The 26731-nt window shown below is 37.7% G+C and overlaps 1 protein-coding gene across 1 annotated transcript; it reads right to left on the bottom strand.

Annotated features, from left to right (window-relative positions):
* Positions 1 to 22: 22 nt before the first annotated feature.
* Positions 23 to 26543, bottom strand: LOC144005751 (androgen receptor-like). Its single transcript, XM_077504046.1, has 8 exons — positions 23697 to 26543; positions 15939 to 16090; positions 15673 to 15789; positions 10335 to 10604; positions 9626 to 9770; positions 5855 to 5985; positions 4126 to 4274; positions 23 to 2990 (listed from the first exon to the last, which is right to left on the bottom strand). Exons 1-8 carry the CDS (start codon positions 24680 to 24682, stop codon positions 2832 to 2834), a joined length of 2109 nt encoding a protein of 702 aa, XP_077360172.1. The 5' UTR covers positions 24683 to 26543; the 3' UTR covers positions 23 to 2831.
* Between the last annotated feature and the right edge of the window lie 188 nt (positions 26544 to 26731).

The raw sequence follows: 26731 nt of genomic DNA, 5'->3' as shown, positions 1-26731 counted from the left end.
TTCTGGTATGAAGAGACAACTGTTTTGTTATATGATTTTTATTTGCCTTAAAACGACGACACAGCTGTTACATACTTACTACACACACATGACATTGTGAAAAACACGTCCACATTGGTTAGATAGAGCCAACAGGAAGCCAATATCACAATACCAAAAGCAACATTGATCAATATATACAATAAGGGTACAAGTGAACCACTTTAAGATGCAGTAGACTGGGCACATACACCAGCAATACAAAAACATTGAGGGCTACACTGTGGAGTTTTTTTTTAGTGTGCATTTTTTTTTTCACACATTTTGTCTGTGAAAAATGGCCAATATTAACATTTAGTATCAGCGTTGATTGAAAAGATCATCTGGTCTTATATATATACATTTTCAAATTATTTGAATTACACGTCAAATATGCTCCTGTAGTCCCTTTTGGCGTTGGACACATTGTAGCAAAACACAACAAAGACATTCATTGCTATTAACTAGCTGCTTACATATGTCACCTCTGCAACATGCTGTTTTGATGAATTATTTTAGCTCATGTTCAAAAAACTCAGCTAAGCAATATGACACAAGAAGCAGACGTATAAGTATTTTTAAACCACTTTTTTAAAAATCAGCGCAACTTGCTTATTTAGTTCCTAGGTAACTGATTGAAATTAAAAATTGCTCCATGTGGTCCTTGGGGGCCTGCTTAATGGCCCAATGGCTTTTCATGTTTCTCTCAATTTGGTGGATCTTCAAACAGGTAAATATGGTTTCGTTTCTAACCAATAAGATCTGACTTTATATGAAAAGAAAACATTATGATTTATTTGGGTTGGTTTGTGACGAAAAACTGCACAACGGTAGGCTATATTTCCAACATTGAAGCGGTTGAATTGCCAGTAGCCATCAAGCGTATATGAAAGCATATATAGAAACTGATTCTTTCGTGGCAGAACCGACTCGAGTGGTGCCAGTTCAGGTGGCCGTCATTTCAGGTGGTGAGTAGCTCAAACTTTATTTCAACTTTTTGTCTTTCTATCTCAACTCTCAACTGTTTCAATCTGACGGGTGTCTGCCACGCCACTAATACTTGAAGTACACTTGCACAATGCAATGCGATCCGAAACTTAAAGCTGTATCAAGGACAATAACGCTGTCAAGGTGGACACATTTAATTTAGTCTTTCCTCTAAAAACATCAAACAAGTCCATCACATTTAGTGAACCAAGTATACCGTTATATAAGAATGACAACACTACATTTACGTGTATTTCAATGAAGGTAAATATTGTAGTCCAAAAACGATCATTTACAACAAATTTTCAAGGTTGCTCACTAAAACATGACATGCTGGTCTACGACCTCCCATACATACATACATACATATACAATTTTACTGGTTTGATGAAAGATTTAAAATTGTAAGTACTTTATGTGAGCCAGTAGATGTACTTATGTGAGTTTGGGTGTTAGATTACATGTCAACTATTATTGCGTACTTCCATGTTGCCGATGCATTGATTTGCTGCTTGTAAGTTATTTGTGGGTTTTTCCATGTGCTCAATATTGTAAACATAGCCAAATCAAATTTATCTCACTTGAAAGGGAGGCCTAAGCGACATGGATATGGTATCGGAAGTGGGCATTTGGATTTACAGTGTAAATCCAGCCTATGCAGAATTGAATTTCATATTTTTAAAACACTTTGATTGCATGGTAAAATAACAAAAACAACAAAAAAAAAGGTTATTTATTCATTTTTATTTTAAGTAAATGGTGTGTTTTACTGGCCAAAATTAATTATAATTATTATTTTTTTTTAAATCTCAAACGTAACACAGATTGACACTGTCATAAAGGTACTAATTTAACAATTTATTTATCATTGTAGTTGGCAGTAGCAGTGGTGTTGACGCCACTTCACCTCACAGAGCTGTTGCTAATTTGAGCAGTTTCTATGACGTGTAATTTGAATGCAAAGAAATGAAAAATACTTAATGTAAACCGAGCATCTGCAAAGCCAATTTGCTTCATGATGCCCATGAAGTACTAAATGATACAAGATTGGGCTCAGGAAAGGTGTCAGTTCTCGTCTTATTGGATCTCAATGCAGTGTTAGATACAGGAGATCATAATATATTATTGAACAGGCTGAAAAATAAATGGAACGGTCCTAAAATGGTTCAGATCCTACTTGGAAGAAAGTTCGTTTTGTGACCATTAGAAGTCTTGAATCTGATCAAATGATGATGTGGGGTTCCTCAAGGGTCAGTACTTGCACCCCTCTTGGGTCAAATTCTTCAGAACACAAATGTGCATCAGATTTATATAGTGCTTTTCTAGACTCTCAGTCACTTCACGATGGTTCCATTATTCATGGTTTTGATTATTTAAAGCCATTTTTTAATTTGTGGAACTTTTGTTTACTATAAAAACCTTGGTCCAAAAGAATACTGCAACTGGCCTTCAAATTTCTGGAGTGACTCATTCCATTAAATATCTGACCGTGTCAAACGCATATTTTTAATTTTTCTAATCTAGCTCTTTTTGGATTTTTCTAGCCTTGTCAAAGTTGCAGGTGTACATAAATGAAGTGTTTCTAGTCTGGTAGGTGTGATGTTGATTTGTGACTTTGCTTTGTGGCATCTCAGCTCGGACTGACAACAGAAACAGACGAACAAAAATATGGCTTAAAAGAGGAGATAAACTTATCAGTTAAAAAAAAAATATGAATATGAGCTCATAATTGCCTGGAAACAGTGCAAGCCATTGTTACAGTTTATGCTGGCAGCAAAAGATGCGTCACTTCTTGATTGGGAAAATAAGCCCAAAAATTGCACGTGCTACTCGTGGAACATGATGGGATTGGCCAAACCTCCCAGGATTCTTGGTATGTGGACAGAGATGATTTCTCCAATCATATCTGGGAAGCTCACCTTGGCGTTCATCGACTTGGCTTGGACAAACAGGTCAAACGTAAACTGCTGCAGTTTCTTCACCATCTGAAATGCATGAGAAAGGACATCAAAAACTAAACTAAGTGCAATTCCTGGACAAATTGCGTGGGAATGCTGAAAGCTGAATGCTGAGATTTGAATGCATGCGGAATGCTTGTAAAGTAAATGGAGAGATAAATTATGGAATGATGACCTCCTAGTTACTGGACAATGCACTTTACCAACTGTGCCACCGAGCAGTATCAGACACGATGATGATAAGTTTTATGTATGGAAGTGGGTGTGGAAAGGGACACTTAGAAATGGTTTAATGTCTATCCCATTGAAAATGAATGGGGAAAAGTTGATGTATTTTTTTGTATTATTATTTTAAACTTCCTTATGCTAAATGTTTTGTTTGTTGAATAATGTTTTATTGTATGTTCTTTTTAGTAAATGTTGTAACCTATTTTTATTCATTTTTCTTCCTCTGAATGTTAACTATTGTTTGTTGATGCTTATGTGTTGTCTTTCCTTGTGTAAAGCACATTGAGTTGCCTTGTGTATGAAATGTTCTATACAAATAAACTTGCCTATTTAACATTAAATTGCGCAGATACTTAAGTAATGTGGAAACAGACGATATATACTCCGGGAGGCGTGAATTTTTTAGGCTAGTTGACATTTGAACAGTGTAAATCACAAGTATGTAGGAGTTGTTACATGGCAAAAATATGTGGAGAATAAAAATCAGTATTCCCACATTCACTAAAATTTGTATTACTTTATCAATCCCAGCTGACTTTGGACATTAAGGTACAACAATTTGCTGAACAAATAATTTAATGGCATGATGATTCTCTTCAAAAATGTATTTATTTTTTATTCCATTCACAGTGGACTATTTCATGCTTTCAAAAAAAAAAGGTACTCTTTATTGACGATTATGTATAAAAATGTCATCTTAATGTGGTCCAATTTTTTTTTTTTTTTTTTAAAGTAATTTCCGTTTAATTAAGCTCTGCTGGGGGGGAAAAAACTAACCTGACTGAGATCGATATCAGGGATCTAAACAGACCCGCATTACCGTTTTTTTAAATTTAAAAAAAAAATATGTCTAATTGGTGTATCATTACTGAGATGCAGTGAATGCTTCTACAGCACAGCAAAAGGTCCATTAGCAAGGAGCACATTGACTTACTACATGGAGGGCATCCATCAGTCGCGTGAGGTGGTAGAATCTGTGCGAATTGCCCTCAAAGCGATTGTTCACCAGCCGGTTGAGTTCTTTGATGTAATTCTGGCGCAGCTCGTCAAAGTACTTCTGGCTCTTCAGACCTTCCACTGGCACTGCAGCAACGAAAAAGTTAAGACATTTCTTTTTCGTTATTTTCGTCAATTTCAAGGTTGTTGTTTTTTGTTTGTTTTTTTTGCTGGCCGTAGAAAGATAACAAATTTGTCCATGTACATTAGTAAAGAGACAACAACAAAAAATAACCTGTGCACAGTACAAAATAGCTTACTTGCATAGTGCTTGTACTGAGATGAACATCACTGGACACGATCAAAACAACATGTTCCCACAACTTTGCGAACGTTGACTAATCCCACAATTCATTCTTGTCGTTGCAACATCAAACAATTCTCTTAAATTAGCTCATTGACGGGAATACGTTGCGTCATTATCGTTAACGTTCCGCTGTATTGCTGCTGTCCCTGATTTTTTTTTTTTTTTTTGCCTGCCTTGTGTATCCCTATCAAGTTCCCAACTGCGGTTGACCGCTCTCTAGTTACATCTGTTTTACTTTGTTTCTTCATCTGTGGAAGATGAACAAAGTAACAAGCCTAATTAGGCAACGTGAAGAGTAAAAAGTGCTGACTTTTTCTTTTTATTGCCATTAGAAAAATAAATCCATAAAAGTAAAGATACCTGAAAAATCTATCTGCACCATGTATGCCATCTAGTGGTGAATGGTGATATTACAACTTAAGCATACAGTGGCCCATAAAGGAGTAAAAAGTTCTTTTTTTTTTTTTTTTAATACGGGTTACATTGCCATTAGAAAAATAAATGCATAAAAGTACTGATACCTTAAAAATCTACTTCTCTTAACCACTATAGTACCATATCGACACTTTCTTAAAATAATCCTTAAGTAATTCAGCACATTTTTGTCAGGAATTACAAAAAAAATGAACCATTTGCATCATTAGATGATTTAGGCAAAAATGTTGTTGTTTTTTTTTTTGGGCCAATTTTTTTTTAAACATATAGGAACATTCTCATGAAAAAAATAAATACATAAAAGTACTAATACCTGAATAATCGACTTCTCTTGACCACTATAGTAGTATATCGACGCCTTTTAAAAATAATCCTCGAAGTCATTTTTCAGATTTTTGTCAAGAAACACAAAAAAATAACCATTTGCATCATGAGATGATTTAGGCTTTTTTTTTTTTTTTTTTTGCAAAAAAACGTCTTAGGCATTTAAGAGGGTGACGATATTGTAGTATGTGCACCATTTCTGCCATCTAGTGGTGAATGTTGATATTACAACTTAACCATACAGTGGGCCTTAAAGGAGTAAAAAAGTGCATTTTCTTTTAATATCGGAACATTCCCATTTGAAAAATAAACATAAAAGTACTGATGCCTGCAAAATGTACTTCTCTTGACCAGTATAGTAGTATATGCACCATGTCTGCCATCTAGTGGTGGATGGTGATATTACAACATAACCATACAGTGGACCCTATAATAATTAGGATTTTTTGGGAACCCCCTACAAAAATTTTTTAAAAAACAGAGCACCACCCAAAGTACCCCCCCCCCCCCCTATAAAGTACATGGTGAAACATCCAAATCTTCAACTCACATATAGACTAGTTAGGCCAACAAAAATTCCCATGAACAAATCCCAACTTACGAATGCTGAAGAGGAGCAGGGCCTTCATGCATAGGAATTCCTCATGCGTGAGCTGCATGGATACAAACTCCTGCGACAGGTGCTTCATTCGGATGCAGTGCTCGTACATGGTGGAGACGTGCATCCGATGCCTGCCGACAGCAAGAAGAGCGCTTGGGTGAGAGGCGAGGTCATGGGAACGCGCAAATCGCTAAGAAGTGAGGCATCAAATGTTTTTCCACGTCTGACATTTGGTTGCGTGATGATGAGCTGCAGCAGAGGAGATGTGAGGTTACCGACAAATTGGCTAAAATTGGAACGTAAAAGGGAACAAAAGTGGATTTTCCTTCTAACGATATTAGGGTCGAAAAAAATTGGGTATTTCCCATTCTGACAAACGCAGGAGGGCGAGTGATCAGAGGTCCAAATGTTAAATCATTTCACTTCTGTTCTTTTTTTTTTTTTTATTAATACGAAATAACCACAGTGTAAAAAAAAAAGCTTGTGAAGCCAGAACGGAGCAGGAAGAATATTTCATCAGTTGTAAATGAAAGGATGGAAATGTAATGGAACATGTTGGATTATTCCGCAAAATGTGACTGATCCCAACTCCTCAAACTAGTGCACGACCTTACAAAATGTGTGACTTATACTTCCTCATCAACTCTGTATTTCCTCAGATAGAAGCCAGGGGCCTTTAACAGCAGATTAATAGCTGTCTGTGGGCAAATGCATTTATTCATCACAAATTATACTTAAAGGGGACATACTATGGATAACTTAGTGAGGAATAAGGAAAGTAAAATAAGAACATTATTACCTCAAGCAAAATTATCTGCCAACAGCACATGAAAATTTGACTCGCATTTACCTGTAAGATTTTGACAAATAAGAACTAATACTAGTCACATATCAATCAATCAATCACAGCGGTCTTGAAAATAGTATTCGTAGACACCTGTTTTCTAGGTTTGGTCATGTGACATTCACATCCTGAGCTCTGATTGGTTACCTGAGCCCTTGTGATGTCATTTTCAGTCGACAGCAAGTTGCAAAATGATTTTTTAAAGGTGCTAATTGTACATGAAAAATAATGAAAATATCAAATTTATTATAGACAAAATATTGTTTGACTGCCAAAAATGGCTAAATAAGTAAAGTATCCCTTTAAAGAGGAAGTCAACCAAAAAAAGTATGGTATTCCAACAGCAAAATCCAGCTGTTTTTGCGAGTATGTTTGAACGTATTTCCAAGTATGTGTATTTGCCTGTTTGAAGTATGCTTGTGGCACAATCCATTACTTAAAATGAGATGACATCGTAAAGAAATGCGACACTGAAATGACACCAAAACCGACGAGACTCCACAAAGGCCGCCCTTCCAATTAATTCTCATTTTCACATCTCTCCCACTCGTCTTTTCATGTGCAGCCCAATCTCTCTTCGACAATTAGGAGAGCGCGTCCGGCGCAAGCCGCACGACATGTCGCTCAAGCTTCGATGCGATGGCGAGCTCAAGGCACGCCTCCACCTCGCTTTCCATGAAAAAAGCGCAACAATTATTCGATCACAGCTGAATTTGGTGTCTCATTACAACTCCCGTGCCATCTTTTTGTCACTCTTAAAGGATATAGCCTTGGCTTGGCGAGAAAGTGACAGGGAGCAGCACTTGAGTCCATTAACACTTAGCGCTCACATTTCTTTCAAAGAGCTCAAATTACCCACCTTTTCTGAATTACACGGACGGGCTCCACCAGCCGTAATTCACTGCTCCAATTTGGAGCTGCTAATCCACCAGCACCTTGAAGAACAACCGAGTAATCTGTCTTCTATCCCGACACTCAAGTTGGTGGCTTAAATTTACTCTTAGATGTCATTTTTTAACAACTTGCAGCTGGCTAAGTGGAGCCTAATGAAGAACATGGTTGGAAATTGATTTCAACACCATTTTGGGGCAAATGTTCATGAACAGCTTCCATCCAAGTCTCTTTCCTGCTTTCACTTTTTAGGCTCACGGTTGTACTGGAGCCCATCGCAGCTGACCTTAGCAGGTTACTCCCTTGGACTGGGTGCCAATAATTTAATTCAATTAAAAAAAAAGTCTTCAAATAAGATAAACAAAACAATTGTGGCAACACAGTGAGCCAGTGATTAGCATATTGAACTCACAGGCTGGGTTTGAATCACAGTTCCGACTGTTTGTAGAGATGAATTATGCATGACCTAACTGTATCTAAGAAAAAAAAAGAAAAAAAAACTACCACTTTTTATCTTTTTAAATAAGCACAGAAAATGACAGAAATGCATTAGTGTCTTAAAACAAAAAGGTAACAGTGCTTAATCAACTTTAATTATTTCAGCAGGACCGTTTTTGTTTTTTCTTAAAAAAATAATGTTGGTGTACGATGCCAGGCCAACCTCATATATACACTCCCATTTCTTTGTCACTTTTTTGTTGCCGCTTTGCATAATTGCAGTGTAGTTGTCATGTTTGAGAAAAGTAAAAACAGGAAAAATAGACTAATGGACATACAATTGTTTTTCAATTTTGCTTTTTGCTGCCAAACCCCTAAAGCTATATTATCTCCACTCTCTCCATTTAGCTTCTTTAACCATTAAATCTATCAGATGCTCACTTAAGTGGCTTGTTTGAGGATTCACAGTAAATGAGCACAACACACTTAACCTTTTGGTTCATAGTGTTATTTAAAAAAAAAATAATAATACATTTTTATAGATTTAAATAAATACCCTGCAATTAATTCACTATTTTTTTAATAGATTTTAATAAATACCCTACAGCCAATTCACTATATATAAAAAAAAAGACTTTTATAGATTTAAATACCCAACAAACAATTCACAAAAGATTTTTATAGATTTAAATAAATACCCTACAAACAATTCACTATTTCTTTTTATAGATTTAAATAAATACTCACTCACTAAACAATTCACAAAAAAAAAAAAGATTTTTATAGATTTAAATAAATACCCTGCAATTAATTCACTATTTTTTTTATTTTTTTAATAGATTTTAATAAATACCCTACAGCCAATTCACTATATATAAAAAAAAGACTTTTATAGATTTAAATACCCAACAAACAATTCACAAAAGATTTTTATAGATTTAAATAAATACCCTACAAACAATTCACTATTTCTTTTTATAGATTTAAATAAATACTCACTCACTAAACAATTCACACACAAAAAAAAATATTTTTATAGATTTAAATAAATAACCGACAAACAATTCACAAAAAAAAATATTTTTATAAATTTAAATACCCTACAAACAATACACTATTTTTTTTTTTATAGATTTAAATAAATACCCTACGCACAATTCGCTATTTTTATTTTTATTTTTATAGATTTAAATACCCTACAAACAATTCACTAACAAAATATCTTTATAGATTTAAATGCAAACATTCACTAAAAAGTTTTTTTTTTTTTTTTTTTTTTTAACAGATATAAATACCCTACAAACAATTGACTACAATACATTCTAGATATGACTATTTTCTTTCCTATATTGTTAGCATTAGAATTCCTTGCTGGGTTGCCCCATTGTCTTTGATTACCAATATTCTCTTCTGAATCAGTTTCACTCTAATGTTCCTCACTTTGATCCAATTGTAACAAAGGGACTATGAAAAACCCTAAGATATGTATTTTTTGTGATTCTACATATAAACAAGGTGTCGTGAACAAGTGAGTGGAAAAGATGTGCGACAGCAAGAAACTGGTGTCATAAATATGTCAATTAAATGTGATGATTTACTCATTGAAGATGAGATCGGGTGCGAAGTACAGCATTGTGGCGTTGGCGTTCTTATAGGAGCGCCACCCCAAGGCAAACACCATCACGGTCATCCAGGAATTCTGGATGACAGTCATTTGGTCATCCACATGGAGAGTCCGAAAACCTACAAGCAGTGATTACGTATTAGACATTTTAAAACATCAAAACATGTCTAATAAAACTAATGCTGTCACTAGAATTGATTAATCTATCAATTATTCAATCGACTAATTGACTAATCGAATTCATTTCCTCAATACTGTGTGGGATTTCTCATGGATCTATTTTAGGTCAACTACTTTTTCATAGACAGGAACATAACCGACGGACAACTCTGATTTTTAGATGTTTACACCAAATTTTTCCATCCAAACGGCCACAATTCTCTTTCCCACAGTTGTAGTGAAATCAATGCCAACATGGGCTAGCCGGAAAAATTGTAAATAATTTGCAGCCTATTCACACACATTCCATGTAAAAAAACATTTGCCTCAGTTTCCATACACATTTGAAAATCAGCCATCTTGTTTCGAAAGAACTTGATGTCCTTCATCGACTGGATTGCTGCCTGGATCGCCGAAATGAACAATAATGCTTTCGGTCCTGCGGCACGACTTGTCTTGGATTGTCTAATATGCGAAAAAAAACAACAACACTTTTCGAACTGACATGAAACCCGGTGTCTTACCTGGGAGTCCTTTGGCCCATTTGACCACTTTGACCAGTTGTCTTTCTCCGAGCTCGTTGAGGCTGGAGAGCAGAGAGCCTGGTGAGTCGGGCAGGCCGCAATCGTGGCCTGCATTCACCACCTCCGGCTCAATGGACTCCAGGATGTTAATGAAGACCACTTGGGTGTTGGCATTCAGGATGGATACATTTTGGATCACCTCCGGATTATGAATAACAATTTTCTCCCCTTGGCCATTCTTTGGTTGTCCAATCTTTTTCAGTTTGCGTGCTACCAAAGGAAAAAACAAAAACACATGCAGTGTCATTGGATCAATTGTGGTTAAACACAAGATAAAGAGATGGTGCAAAAAGGCTTTTTTCGAAAAGTCAACCGTTCAGATTCAGAAAACTTTATTATACATTCATTTATCTTATGCCAAAAAGATCTGAAAAAGGCAACTCGGCAGACGAGGTGATTGCATTTCTGAGAATTCAAGTCATTCCAAAAATTATCCATTTAAAAATGCTTAATGCTGTCAGTGTTTTTTTTTTTTAACCCTTAAAAAAAACAACACAATTTTAGCCAACAATACCCAGACTAATCTAATCTCCCAACCTTTTTAGGCATATTGAACAGATGCGTCTCATCTGATGGAAAGGTCTGCTGTCATTTTGTATGAGCAATTCTATGAACTTTTTTTTTTTTTGACTCCTTTTAAATTCTTTCCTACCTAGAAGATTTTGCAGGGTTGCAGACATCTTTGAAGCACACAACTGGGTAAATCATGGCCATTTGCATTACATTTGGACTTCATCCTCCACTAAAAAGCAGAGTGAAATTGAGAGATGGCGAATGGAAATAAAAAGATGCACGAGTGAAATTGAGAGAGGGCAAATGGAAAAAGGTGACTCACCGACCTGTGGCAGATGCTGCATTTGACAACCTACACTTAACAGACCAAACTGATGCATGATTTGTTGAGTCAATCAAATGAGGGTTCATAGACAAGATTAACGTATAATGACGGCGCTCTTTTAACTCGAGGTTTAAGACCGACCGTTGATGTCGTTCAGCATCAAACTGCTGTTCAAGAATCTGCGTTAGTCATACTTTTAAGAGCCTTGACGTTTGTTCGTCCATGGTAAAATGCTGACGACGTCTGGTTAAAAAAGAAAAACTCTCAAAATCCTGGAGAGGTCATGGTTTAGGAGCGCTTTACTGCCTCGTGGCCTGGACCTTAAATCATTACGTCTTTGAGAGTGGCCCAGTTCAGATTCCTGACCTCAGCCCAATTGTTATTACGTGGCATGACCTCCCAAGAATATTTCCCCACAAAGTTTTGTAAGATGGTTCAAAATTCCTGACCAGCAAAATGTTTGCTTGCGGTTATTGCCGCCAACCAGTTATTAAATCCAAAGGTTCACATACTGTTTTCACCACGCACTGTGACGTGTTCACTACAAACAGGGAAACGCGCTTGTTTGTGTAGCATTAGCTTACGACAACTGTCTATTGTTGTGACTTAGCAGGAGATCAGACCACATTTTTTTTTACCAATTTATGCAGATATCCAGGTAATTCCATGTACCTTTTTTTTATAGGACTGCTAATTTTATGTTTATAAATTGACATTTATTTATTACGTGTAATATTGATTTGTGTAGGGTTCATTTTTCTGCCACTAGATGGCATATTTGCATTTGTAAGATAGCTCAGTCAGTGTATTTTTCTTTTCATATTAAGAGCTATCTAATCTTTAACATGACGTAACTGGCAAAATTCTGCACGTTTCAAATTGTAAAATACAACTTGACCCCAATCTCCACAAATATATGCATTATTATTCAATTTATTACTGCTAAATTTTGACTTGGACACGTCTGCTGCGTTGCGACGGAAATTCCTCCAGTACATGCTTTCCATGTAAGGGGCGGTCCTTCAATTGCGTGTTAAAAATGTAGCGTTAAAGGAACTTTAAATGAACTCAAAATTAATGCACTAATTTTGACACCCCTAACATAATACTGATCATTTTGGACACTAAAATCAAGATGAAATTTTCATAATGGTTTCATATTGAATTTCAAGTATGTATTTTGAGATGGTCTTTATTTGTACAAATCTCAAATGAGCAGTGTGACCCAAGCGAACAAAGATCGTAAGATTTAGCCCTTCAAAGTAAAAAGAAACAGGTAACGTTTTATAAGCATCACGCTGATTACAATGACTGTCAGTTCTCATGCGTGGCTTGTCAATAGAACATAAAAAGTCTGTTTAACCAAGATTTCAAACTTTGGTCGCTTATTTTTGATGCTAGAGAATTAGAGGAAAACAAAATTTATGTTTGTGTTTCCTTCCTTGTACAGTTCTAGAAGCATTCTAGTGGAAGTCCCAATTTGAGGACATATAAAGAGTTGCATACGGGTCAAAATAATTTCCGTAGTTAATTTTCCTTCCTGTTAAATGACAGTAAATGCCAAATTGTCTCGTGATTGTCTCTCGTAGTGTCTATGGAGAGACTTATTAAAACCGCCAGCCAACTTTGCAGCTAAGTTCGCTCAATATTGAATTTCCAGTTTTAGACACAACTTAAGCCAGCCTCAAATGAGGTAGAGGTGAGAGCAAATTGCAGTTTATATAAGGAGTATCAATTGCAAATCTAACATTATCTGCATGTTGATCCCATGACAAACATCAAATAAAAATGCTTAATTAAAAGTGCCTGCTGGGGACGTTACCAGCAAACAGACTTTGCTGATAATGTGAATAGCTGATTTTTTATTATTATTATTTTTTTTATTTTAAAAGTAGGCTGGTAGGACTCATGCCGTCTCCTACATTCTGATGACGCACGATCAATTTTGCTCGATAAATTTGCTCGAAGCCATACAAGGAGATGAGCTGTCTTTTGCACATATCTGCTCCCTTCTTGAGCTTTCGTTTTTCTATTCATTGGTCAGATGACGAGCTCCAAATATCAGCGCAGGATGATCGGTGAATGAGGACAGCGTGCAGGAGCTGCATCCTGCTCTTCCGCTCGGAAAAAGCTCCATGGCTCTTATTTGAGGAAATAACATTCCAAGAATAATAAGGAATTCATGTCATCAGAAATTAAATGGTACTTGAGCAGATGCCAAATTGAAGAAAATTCATAAAAATTAACTGTTGTTTGCTTCTCTTTAAAGGCTTTCCATTTTTAAGTGTATCTTAAAAATGAAACTACATGTACTAGTCCACGATGAACTAGTACTAGGCACTCAGTAAAGTGCTGACCTCCGCCATGGCTGAACAATGCTAATTTGCAGCAGAATTATGGAACAAATCCACATCTGGATTACAGTCCAATTTTAATCGCTTTATCGTGTTCCTACCACAGCTGCACATCAAATTTTATTCAGTTTTGTTCTCACTGAGCTGGAAAAAAATGTGCAAAACGTTTTGCATCAACTAGTTTCATTTTTCTTTGTCTCTGGAAAAACACAAAAAAACATTTGTTTTTCACAAAAACTTTTCATTTTGGCTGGAAAAAAAAATCATGACTCACAAACTAACATGTTTTAAGAGGGAGAATAAAACATTGAGTAACTGTAGAATATTTTGGTTGTATGTGACGTGCCGCAAGTGAACGACACATTTATGCTGAGAACATACGTGAAAGGAGCCCCAACTCGAAAAGATGAGCCTTTTTATGACCAATCACTACATTAGAAGGCATTTTTGCTCCACGGGTTTGTCACTGACTAGTGGCCAAATTACCAGGATGTCTGCTGCTTTAATTCGCCCGTCAGCTTTGTGCCTGCCGTACAATTTTCAACCGTAAACAGAATGAGAAAATGGAAGGGGGAGAGGAAATTGAACACAAGACCAAAATTAGCCCACTACATGTCAAACCTTACAGCCTAATATGACAAGCAGATGTGGCTGACAGTAAGGGGAAGTGAATGAAATAGGTCGAAATTGCACGGCGGCTCAGTCAGGGGCTTGATTATCACTAACATCCCCTATTGTGATGATGCCGCAATTGAGGAGAGTTGTGGAGGATGTGCAGTGGAGAAAGACTGAAGTGCTGGGTCTTTCTTGGCAAAGCACTAATACTTTTACAACTTCGCCTTCCCTGTAATGCGTTTTGTTCATGCAGTACACCGACCTTATTACCATTCATTAAAACAGCACCTGAATTCAGCACATGCTTGTGATTGCTAATGGATTAGTTAAGGGTTCACATGGACGTCAGAACTTTTACATTAAGTAACATGATAATTTGGCAATGATCTCTCTGAAGATGGGTCATTTTCACATAATCGGGTTAATAATGGTTAAAGGCCCAGTCTGCCGGTTTCACTCAGAAAAATGCACTTTTTAAATACAGGATTTAAACAAACAAACAACTTCTCAATTTACAGATCTGGGCTTCTCTTAAACGTGTGATGGTGATTTTTGATTTTGTATTTGTTTTGTAAACAGCGGGCCGTTTCTGTGGAAAGACAGTGTTTACACCCCTCCAGCCAATCGCATGGCTGGAGGGGTGTAAACACTGTCTTTCCACAGAAACGTCCCGCTGTTTACAAAAACACAAAATGGCAAAATACAGGCTTGAAGGTTTAGGACAAAATCACCACCACACGTTAAGAGAAGCCCAGATCTGTAAATTGAGAAGTAGTTTGTTTGTTTAAATCCTGTATTTAAAAAGTGCATTTTCCTGAGTGGAACCGGCAGACTCGGCCTTTAAGACGCTTACAATTTTTTTTTTTAATGCCATTATATAGGCAACTGCCTGCCATGTTGAAATAGCTACGCTTAAAGTGCTATTTAGGAAAGGCGATTCAGACGATTCACTTTCACAAATTCATTCATATTTATTTCTATCTCAGGAATAATACCATTTATTTTGATGTCTGCTTTTGTGTGAATGCAAACTCACAGATCCCTCTGGTGTATTGCAACAATATAATGAGGAAATAATGGTAAAGACAGCTTGAGTGAAAACCAGTTCAGACATAGTATATTAATATTAAACTTTAAAGTTCTTTAGAGTTTTTTTTTTTTTTTTTGAGGAACAATCACGACCTGTTAGTGGGTAACAACTGCCAATAAATCAAATACTCATATCTGAAAGATTGATTTTTTTCACAAGGAAATTAAGTGAGCCATGTCTTTCCTGTCCTGTCAAAAATGATATGAAAATGACCCAATTATTTAATATATGAAAAACATAAAACACAACGTACTGAACCAATTTCTGGATCTCTCAGGAATAAGGCCATCCATGCTGTGGATCCAGTGTGTTCTCTTCTTATCTTATTGTGAAAACTGAATCACAGTCCAGTGAGACAACAGGACTTTAGTCCACCCCTACCTCCAAGAGTCATCCCGGCTTCAAAGCACTTCTTCAGGCGACAAGATGGACAGTTTTTTCTCCTCAGCTTATCAATGGTGCAGTCATTCTTGCTGGCACACAAGTATTTCTGCTTGCCTTTGGATAAAGAGGAGAGCAGATGTCACGTGTAGGTCACAAATAAAAGCAAGGTCAGTATCAAATGTGGCATTTGAGTTAAAGTAAAAGATGTTGCGGGTGTGTGCGTGTGTGCTCACACCACAGTACTCATTTCTGATCCTGTTTACCTTCTGCTGCTCTTTTGAAGAAAACCTTGCAGCTGCCGCAGGTGAGTGCACCATAATGGCACCCAGATGCCTCGTCCGAACAGATCAGACATGCTCTCTGTGGCGGGTAGAAGAACTCCATGGGGATCATGTGCTCTCTGCCAGGCTCAAACCTACAGTTAGCCACAAGAAACACGCCACGTGTGTATACTCGTTAATATCAGAACATTAGGAAGGCTACTGCATATTACAAAATTAACATACAGCCATCACTTTCTGTGGGCGTAGAAATCAGGATTAAGCTACAGCAAAAACTAGGCTGAGCTTGAAATACTTCCTGTTTTCACTCATCTTCCACTTCTTTCATATTTACAGTGTCAAACATAAATGTGCAGACATTCACGCCATGTCAAACATAAGTGTGTAGACATCTGTGCCTGTGGAGCATGGTTATCATAGTTTGGGAATTTTTCATTTTAGTTCAGTTTTTATTTCATTTTGAGTTTTGTTTTTTAAATATAGTTAGTTTTAATTAGTTTTCGGGGTGGTGTTGTTAGTTTTTAGTAGTTTTAGTTATTCGGTATTAGTTTTAGTTTTTTTTTTTAGTTTTTTTTTTTAGTGTATTACTTGTGCACAATATTCAAAAAACACCAAGGGAGGGACGTCATCTGAAGGTGATTTTCTATTGGCTGCTTCTAGATGACGTCACTTCTGTGTGACACACTTTTAAACGTCCTTATTCTGGTTAATATAAAAATAAATCTACTATACTTAAAATCGCATTTAAAGGCTCATGCATTAAATTAATTACCAAAGCCATAAATGAAGGACATTTTTGCTACAATTATAGTTTTAGTGTGTAAAAATAAAATGTAGTTCCAGTTAAGTTTTCATTTTTTAAAAAGCATTTTCATTTTTATTTTGTTAATGAAATTGATTTTTTTAATCTTAGTTTTAGTTTTTTCCTTAGTTTTAGTTAACTAAAATAATCTTTCTGTGGAGTTACATACACCCAGAATAAACAGGAAGACTTAGGGCAAACTACCCAAACTAACCATGTTTCCACTTAGAGGTACAGTTGTCTTACTTGGTATTGAATCTATACTAGCGATTTGGGATTCAATTTTTACTCAAGCATTTGTTGAAATAAATACCTTTACTCAAATACTGTAGCTGTCTCCTTCAAATAAATGCCTGGTATACATTTATCTACCTTAGCTAAGTGAAAGACAGCTAAACCTGGACTCTAAACCACTAATAAAAAGCATGTGCAGGCATTTGAGTATGTTAAAACAGTGTGAGTTATAGGTTTTCACTTTGTGTAATAAATCGACAGCCCCTAACTGTGGATTTGGGACTGGGGACGGTGTGGGAAATATGTGCGTGTCAAAAGTGCAGCCATGGGACCGAGTGGGTGGTGGTTGTGGTGGAGGGGGGCAGGATGCACCCAGCGTCAGCCTTTGCACACAGACAGAGATGGGGGAAAAAACACCCAGACATAACGACGACTTAGATATCAAGGTTCATAGTAAAACAGACAAGGGCAAAATGAGTGAAAAATAAAACATTTACACAACATTTACAAAACATTTACACAAGACAATATCAGTTTGACTTAAGTGAAAAAAAAATAGTGAGAGTGGAATTATAACTCAGCAAATAGTGAGAGCTCCATCAAGGATAAAAGTGAGAAAATGTGCCAGCTAAGATCACGATGGTAGATCTCAGAGGGCTCAAATTAACAAAGGCAGCTGCACGTAATCCCGAATGAAAATGATACAGGAAACCGTTCCGTCCCATTAGTGGTAATTGTGCTTATCTTAAAATACAATGCATTAGAACATTCTCCAACTTTATGTCAATGTTGAACAAAAAAACAAACCTATGAGGAACCGGGACGCTATTACTTAGCTCAAGTGTTTATTTTGGTGTGTAGTGTGTTTCAAATTGTTTGTGAAGACCTTAACAGCTTACTGCAGATGCAGTACAAAGACTCTAAAGTAAGGCTGACATAAGGTCTGCTTAACACTCTGCAGTGGTCAACACAAATAATCTATGAGGTGTGTCAGAAAAGTTCTAAGTGTCTGCCACAAAAGATGTGTTTCAAATCCACACTACGAGTTTTCCGCTTTGAAATCTCTCTGTTGCAGGGGCGTCCAAGTAACGGGCTGCGGGCCAGAACTGCCCAGGCATTGCGGATTATTCAATCTGCAAGGAAATTCGACCAGTGATTCTTCTAGGTCAGGGGTGCCCAAGTCCGGTCCTCGAGAGCCCCTATCCAGCCTGTTTTCCATGTTTCTCTCCACCAACACACCTGATTCATGGTCAGGGTCGTTATCAGGCTTCTGCAAAGCTTGAGCTGATGAGCTTGATTTTATTATTCTGGGGCGGCGGCGTGGGGTGGTCGTCTCCCAAACCAGAGGTTGTGGGTTCGATCCCAGGCCATTGTGATCACGTCGAAGTATCCTTGAGCAAGATACTGAACCCCCAATTGCTCCTGATGCTGCGTCATCAGTAGGTGAATGGGTAGTCAAAATGTAAAGCGCTTTGAGTGCCTTAAAGGTGGAATATAAATCAAGTGCCATTCAGCTGAGAGACATGGTAAACAGACTGGATAGGGGCTCTCAAGGACCGGACTTGGGCACCTCTGTTCTAGGTGGTGGTACAAATACTACAGATGTGTATTGTATTCACTGGGGGGGGGTGTTTTTTCCGTCTTTTCTTTTTGTGTTTGTGTTTTAACTTTTCTGTTTTACTGATATTTTTTTTTTTTTCAGAAATGGAACATGCGACATGATTTTAGTAAACTAACCGTTAAAGGGATGCTTGACTCATTGACCCATTTTCAGCAGCGAAAAGTTCATATTTTGTCCAGAATTAATTTGATAACTTCATTATTTTTCATTTACAATTAATACCTTTAAAAACTATTTTGTCCACTTGCTGTCGACTGATGATGACATCACCTGTGCTGAGGAAGAAGGTAATGACCAATCATGGCTCACCTGTTTTCTCGGGTTGGTCAGCAAACTGAGCCACGATTGGTTGTTACCTACTTCCTCAGCGCAGGTGATGTCATCATCAGCAAGTAGAAAAATTACTTTTTAAAGGTATTAATTGCACATGAAAAATAATGACGTTATCACATTAATTATAGACAAAATATTAACTTTTTACTGCTGAAAATGGCTCAATGAGTCAAGTATACCTGTAAGTTTCTTTGGAAGCAGGTGGGAACGTGTCCGCCATTAGCGAGTCTGCGACAAGTCACTTGGCAGTTCAGAGGTAAAAAATAAAATAAAATAAATTACTCCAAAAAACAGCAACAGCTTCTGTTTGTCGCTGGAAAGTTTAAAAATTTAGAATATTGTTGGGGAATAAAAACAGAACATTAAAAAATATTACACAGACACACACACACAAAATAAACCTACAAAAAAATTAGCCAGAAAAAAATTTCTTTTTTTTGTTTTGTGTTTTTTCCAAGTGAATGCAATACGCTTCCGTAACGTACCGCTATTAAATCATTGAACACTTGCACTAAAACTGGAGTTGTGTTTCTCATAAATTTTGTAATTTCCAATTTTTTGAGAGTCCTTAAAGGTAACCAACAGAGTGTGATTTATGATTGGCTGAGGGGCAGGAAGACAGGAAGTAGATAGTGTGCATTCAGACAGACACATAGGTTGACCATTGTGAGAAAAATACAGTACTCTACTAGTTTGAACTTGTTAATGACTGACTAATTATTTGAAATGAGATTTGTTAATAGCTGCCGAGTCCCGACTCATCCTGGTTCTTTCATCCAAGCTAAGGTAAGTGGCTATTGTGGAACCCCCGCTAAACAGCAGTGACTGACTTATCAAATTGGTATTTACTCAGTTTCCTTCCCATCAACACATGCACTATCTTCTCAATTAGCCTGTCCAGGTTTCTACTCTCAGGACGTAAGATCATGCTGCCCCAGCAGACCACTCTCTGAAAGATGGCTGCTGTGATGGGGTTATAAAATGAGCTCTCAGGGTCCACTTTTATGCGAAAGGACCTGAGGCCCATCCCATGACAGTCTGCTCTGGCCTTTTTCGCGTTTGTAGTACAGTCTCCTTTCGAAAAAAGTTTTGCAGGTGACAATGGGGAGAGATGTACATTAATTCTACAGTATATAGGATGAAAAGCAATGGTGCCAGAACTGTTCCCTGTAGGGCTCCCATTCACCACCAGGTCTTAGTTTGTGGGGTAGTCTAATCCAGTTGGAAAGGTGCTAGTCCACTCCAATAAGCTCCAATTTGCTCCGATCTTAAGAACCTAATTCTCATAGTGCAAACACATTTAAACATGTCGGCCTATAATACAGTGAGAGAGCAGTATCAATGAATAACACAAATATATTGTACAATGATTAATCTAAAAATTGGTGCTCACACCCACAAAGACGATTATGATGATGCAGCTGTCGTAATACAGTCTGTATGTTCCCATTTTGAGACAGAAATTAAGGTGTCTCCTATATACATAGATCGAGACCTGCAGACCTGTGTTATATTTTTGTGTTTACTAAGCATGATCTGATATTAGATTCTGAGTCTGACAATATGATAACTGAACAAAAATATCACAGCATCACAGTATTAAAATTACAGCTCAAAAACGGCCTTTTGTGAAATATTTGGGTCAATAAAAACACATTTTCCCCATTGTACACTACCAATTTTAGTTTTTTTTAAGCAATATATAGATTATTTAGTACAGAATAATGATGTACTATATTAAGTTTAAATAAATGGTCATTCTTCTTAGTAAATCACAGTGTCCCATCACTGGTGTTGCTATTTTTAGAATAGAACCGTGGGCTACTCATGTTGTCCTTGGGGCTGATAGTACTTGCTGGCACCCCTTTTTTTTCCCTCAAAAAGAAGAGTAAGAGCTCATTATCTGCGACTTTAAAAGCATGGTAAACCATTAAACCACTCACCACCCGGTGACATCATTGTGCACAACATGGAGACATGCGATCGTACTGTATCAAGAATGTGATTTAAATATGTTTATGGAAAATAATTTTGAATTACTGAACAGAAGAGTAGTCGTGAAAATGAGCAAAATGGAAGCAAGGACTATGTGCTCATGCTCCTTGCTGGGCTGCTGGCATGGGGATGCTCTTCAATCAGGGGTCATGCTTGCTAGACGTGCATGATTTTAAACAAAGTGAGTGTTTGGGTGTTGCTTTGGATCCTAAATTAATCCACTTACCAATATACTCAATGGAATAAGTACAATGGAATAATTAACGTATTGTTCTGCGATTGGCTGGCAACCAGTCCAGGGTGTACTGCCAAAAGCCAGCTGAGATGGGCTCCAGCACCCCCCGCGACCCTTGTGAGGAATAAGCGGTCAAGAAAATGGATGGATTGTACTTGTTAGAAATGCATGCAACACCCAATACTAAGGATGGCCGAGTACCGATACCTGTATTGGGGCGAATACCGGCCTTATTTCAAGAGATCAAGTACTCGCAGAGACTACCAATACCAGTCACCAAGGACTATTTTTTTCCAACTGAAAGCGGTACTGTCAACGGGGGGTTTTCAGTAGCAGCAATTATACAGAAACTAAGAGATGCTGTTAGGTGAAAAGTGACAATTCTAACTCATAATATAAAAATCCACATCTGGAGTCAATCACCTGACGAGTGAATGGACAAGTTAGTAAAATTAAGTTTCTTCTGCACACATATAAATCCAATTTGGTCGTAGCTTGGCCTTGACCCGTTTCTCCTTGTGCTCCCTCATTTGTGATTTGGCTACAGCAAGCTTCACTGTCATGGATGTGGTTCCGTAATTCACTGTGAATATGATTTGATTGATAGTCTCGGCATAGTGAGCTGTATTAGACAGGGACCACCAATACCAGAAAGTACCCACAAGCATGAGGGATGACAGCGGGACGTCGCCTCGCACTGTTGTCCGCAAAGCTCTGATGACAGTTTTTTTAAAATTATTGTTCCTCATAATTATAGACTAGAGGCTTACAACCATCCTTTGTAGCTAAAAACACAAGGGGACTTCAATTAAGATTCGATCCACTTGCTGTAATTTCATGTGATACGGATACGGTAATTTATCATTTATACTTATATATAAAATGTTTAAATTCCCATCGTCAACATTAATTGACAGTATTTCTTGTTTGAGAAAGACACAAAATAGCACTATATTGTTTCTAATGTATTTCCAGATATTGTTTTGTGTTTTGTTTTTGTTAAGAAATCTGGCAATAAATATTCATTTACTTCTCCCCCTCATGCTCTGAGCTGAAGCCTATCCCACCCTGGATTAGTTGTCATACAACCACAGGGCACATAATAAAAAAAACAACCATTAACACTCAAAAGTTAAAAGTTGTCAATTAACATATATATATTTATGGAATCTGGGAGGAAAATGAAAAAGCTTTACAAAAGATCTGAGCCGTGATTCTCACTCAGAACCCCTAAAGCAGACATGCACGCCACATGGGAACAGTTTCACGTCAAGACATAAAATGTAACATTTAGTAACTTAATTCACATAATTGTCATTTAAGGCAAGTTCAAAACCTTGACACTAAACTTAAAATAATGCTTGGATCATGAGGAACAAGTTTGTCTTCACTGAACAAGTTTTGCCAAAATGCACAGTTTGATGCAAACGTTTTGGGCCACCAGTTTGACAGCAAAACTAAATATTAATTAGAACACAGAGCAGTTAGTAATTAGGGTTTTGTAACATTTAAATTTAAGAGCGATTCCTGCCATTGGTCAAGTGTAAGTGGAGGTCACAGTTAATACTTGAGCCCAGTCATAACCCTGGGTCATAAAGTCACTAATCTGGCAAGCACACTTTTTTTTTTTTTTTTGGCAAATAATTTTTTTCTTTATGTTGTTATATTAATTAATATCTGGCTGCGTGTGTTGTAGGCGCACACAAAATAGTTGAGCAGATGTGACTCCCAAGGGAGGAATTATTTGGGACAACTCATATTTAGCAATATAGTGCAAGTTTAATGAATATGAAATTATAAATTAATTAATTAATTATTTCCTGGGGTTACTTTTATTTCTAAATTTAGTTGGCCCACATTTTTCTTTAAAGTCACATGGGTCACATTTGCCGTGTGTAGTTTCATTGTGGATGCCTTTTTTTAAATTGAACATATAAATGCAATACAAAATATAAAATAAAAGTGAAATTAAGAAAAGTTTAAAAGGAAATGAATTATTGCTAAAGTCAGAATTCACATGCTCAAAAGGAGTAGGAAGAACTTCTAGTCCTACACCCACTAACATGGGTCTACTATCATGACTGTAACACAAGTTATTATATGTAATAATATGTTATTAAGATAGAAAAGAAACCAAATAAATTAGAAAAAAAGGAATAATTTAAAATAAACAGAACATGAACTTCTCTTAAATGCACATATATTAGTTAAGTTATAAACCCTTATCCATTGCTTATGCAAAAAAAAAAGTAGAGGATAAAATAAAGCCCTATACATATACAATTCATTTAATCACAGTATGCTAAATTTCCAAAAAATAATTTATTGTACATACATGAGCACATGCAGCATGCTTCTACCCATACATCCATATAAGTGCATATTCCTGCATATACTCATAGATTCATTTTATATTTATACCTGAATTATATATTTTGTAGCACTATATTTTTAAACCTGTTACTGAACATAACAAGTGATTCATGGTTGATTTGTAGTTTACTTTAGTGTGATGTTTACCTTGAGTCGTAGGAGACATCGAGCCATTGTCCCACTTCCGTCTTGATGAAGTTGGCGTTGGCGTAAGGCGGCATCACCATCCCACCTTGGGGGTACCACTGCTCGGTTCGTCCGGTGTTCCTCTCGTATGGCTCGCATATGAAAGCCGGGTTGGCCCCACTCGTGTGCGGCGTCGACACGCACTGCCTCGCCCCCCAGAACTGAGCGTTGTTGTACCGGTCGCCTTGGGGGTAGCTGGTGCCCCACTGCGCCTCTCCACACACTTCGTTGAGCTCCTCCGACTTGACACTGACGCCGTATGGCTCCAGTTGGTACCCGCAGTTGTCTTGAGCGTAGTCTAAAGACGGCACATCAAATGGCTTGTAGGCTCGGCCGGCGGGCACCAAGTCGTGCGACATGGACGGCGTGTAAACGGTCGCCATGTGGTCAAGTTGCTTACAAATCAGTTCAGTGGAGTCGGCTAGCGTGAACTCCAAAGAAGAGGCGGGAGTGAGGTGCTGTTGGGGCAGCGTCGTCTCGGAACTTTTAAACATTGCTTCCCGCTCCTCTTGCCCGGACGAGCACCTGTACTTGGCGGCCGCGGCGGCTCTCACTTGGTACATACAGCCGGTGGCCTGCAGGTGGTCGGAAGCCACGTCGCCGGTGTCACTCGAGTCCGCGGGGAGCCCAAGAGACACGGACACTGCTTTACAGAAGTCGCGGGCTGTGTCCGAGATGGTGGCGCAGGTTGGAATGGAACGAGGGTCGCACACGCGGTACTGCGCCTGGGGCGAGTCCTTGTGTGGGTCAGCCTCTCTCTGACGGCTGTGTTTCCCCCCGTCATACGCTCCGTAAATATTCGCATTGTCGGCTTCCCTCAGCTGGCTCGTCTCACCTCCTGCGGAGCTGGTGGCCAAAAAGCGACTTTCTTCCCTCTTTGACTGGGCATCTTGGCCGGTCGCCGGTTTGTCCCCCGTTGGCCATAACGTGCTGCTGCTTTGGCTCATTTCCCAAAAGAGTGTTTTGTTTCCTGCCACTTAACAAGTCCAGAGAAGCGAACTTTTTTCCCCGATAACTCGAGTCACGTCCAAAGAAGTGTGAGAGGAGATGAGAACCTCGTCAAAAAAAGTGAGTCAGAGTCACTGGATAAAATCACTGAAGTCTTGGCTACTGCCTATCAATATCACATAAACAAACAAGACGACCAGTTAGTTGCGTGCAATTAAAACGTGTTCATTAGACGACAGTGATTCTTCAGTTCAATTTTGGACACACGCAACTGCAACTCACGCTAAAGCCACAAAGCAATCCTTTGGATCAAATGCGCTCTCCTCTGAGTGTATACTTGCGTAATTCCATGTGGCACGAAGTGGGCAGGGCAGTTATATTACGCATGTTATAGTCTCCATGGCTGCTATTAGGGAGGGGTGGGTCATGGTGACATTGTGCATTTTAGGGTATCCTGGATTTTGCACCAACTGACCAACTGCCCACACAAACATTTAGTAAATAGTTAGTTATTCTGAGTGATTTGGCCTTGATCTGAACACGTCTGAACACAGATCCTTCCCACAAATAATAAGTGTATTGTTTTGTTAACTTTAGATTTAGTGCGATATGAGTGAGTAGCTGAGAAAGTATTCCTCACACCCAGATCCTTCCCAAAAATAATAAGTGCGTTTATTATTGTTTTGTTAACTTTATATTTAGATGCGAAAATATTCCCCTTTCCCTCATCTGGAGTTTGCCTTTTCTGAAAATTTACTTATAAAATTGTCTTAGTTTCAGGTTTGTACTGAGACTTTACTTTGACAAGTGTTTGACAGCCTGAAAATAACTATCATATAAAAACAAGTTTATTTTTAGGCATAAATGTAGCCAATAATTTTAGTGCATATAGTTTGGGAAAATTCCTAAATACTTTGATCCTACATAATGTCACTCCTTTGTAGACTGTTTTGATTACTTTGATAACTACTTAACTATCATTTGTGCTGCTGCCTATGTTAGTGTGATAAAGTATGCCATCTTTTAGCCATATTCTCAAACTTATTTCTCCAAGTTTGCTCCTCCTGAGACCTGTTGAAAATGTACTAGCGTAGTTTATGCCTCAAGGGACAGGAAAGAAAAAAAAAACAACCTCATACTGTACTCCTATTTGTGGGGGGGAAAAAAATACGTATTGCTAAAATAATTCAGTTACATCCGGTAACATGAGCCATGAAAACTATACACAGGGGTGGAATAACTTTTAGGGCCCATGAGCAGGCAGATGCGCATGAGCTCCATGCAAAGCCTGCATATTAGTCTCAGGGATTACTCTTGAGCTCCTTCATTTGCATTTTTTGGAACTTTAGCTACCTGACTGTGTTCCAATGTACTCTCACCTACTACACCAGCATAATCTAATGAGATTGGGGGGGGGTCGTTACAAAGTTATTTGGTCTTATTTTTTATGCTGAGTGCATTAACTATATTCTTGTCAGTGTAGTTTGCAATAAATTATGATATGTGGATTTTGTGTTTCTAATTCTCAACCATCCATATATAAATTTTCTATTCTGTTTATCCTGTTCAGGGTCACGAGTAGCGGAGCTGCGCTGAATGGGTGACAGGAAGTCTACATCCTGGACTGGTCACCATAAAGACGACCATTCACATTTACAATATCATTCACTCCGTCGTCACTTACTGCAAACTGACCACAAGCTGCCAGCATCAACATCAGGCAAGTGTACCACCAGTGATCTAAGTTTTAATGCTGAGAAATTTTGTCTGCCTCGGTCAGTAACGCGAATAGGAATTTGTTATCAATTGACTTAACAGGATAAATAAAAGTAAATAAATATAGGAATGTAATTTTTGCCAAGTCATGCCCATCACGTCGCCTGGTCGCGATCGAGAATGGCTTCAAAGCAACCTGATGATGTTGTGACATCATTTTGACATTGGTGTTTTTTGTGCATGATGCCATCTTTGATCTCTTTCAAAATATTAAAAAAAAAGTGTTTGATGAGTGATGTCAATGCAATGAAGCGCGCTTAAAACAGGAGGTG

The sequence above is a fragment of the Festucalex cinctus genome, chromosome 18, assembly GCF_051991245.1.
Source record: "Festucalex cinctus isolate MCC-2025b chromosome 18, RoL_Fcin_1.0, whole genome shotgun sequence".
Lineage (NCBI taxonomy): Eukaryota > Metazoa > Chordata > Actinopteri > Syngnathiformes > Syngnathidae > Festucalex > Festucalex cinctus.
Note: the sequence above shows the minus strand (reverse complement) of the source record. Positions and strands in the feature narration are given on the sequence as shown.

Bases quoted from the DNA above. Each gene is read 5' to 3' on its own strand.
- LOC144005751 (XM_077504046.1), bottom strand. From the start codon at position 24,682: ATGAGCCAAAGCAGCAGCACGTTATGGCCAACGGGGGACAAACCGGCG. The intron at 10,605-15,672 runs GTAGGGGTGGAC...TTCCTTTGGTAG, and splicing joins AGCCGGGATGACTCTTGGAG to CACGCAAACTGAAAAAGATT. The intron at 2,991-4,125 runs GTAAGTCAATGT...CATGCATTTCAG, and splicing joins TGATGGATGCCCTCCATGTA to ATGGTGAAGAAACTGCAGCA.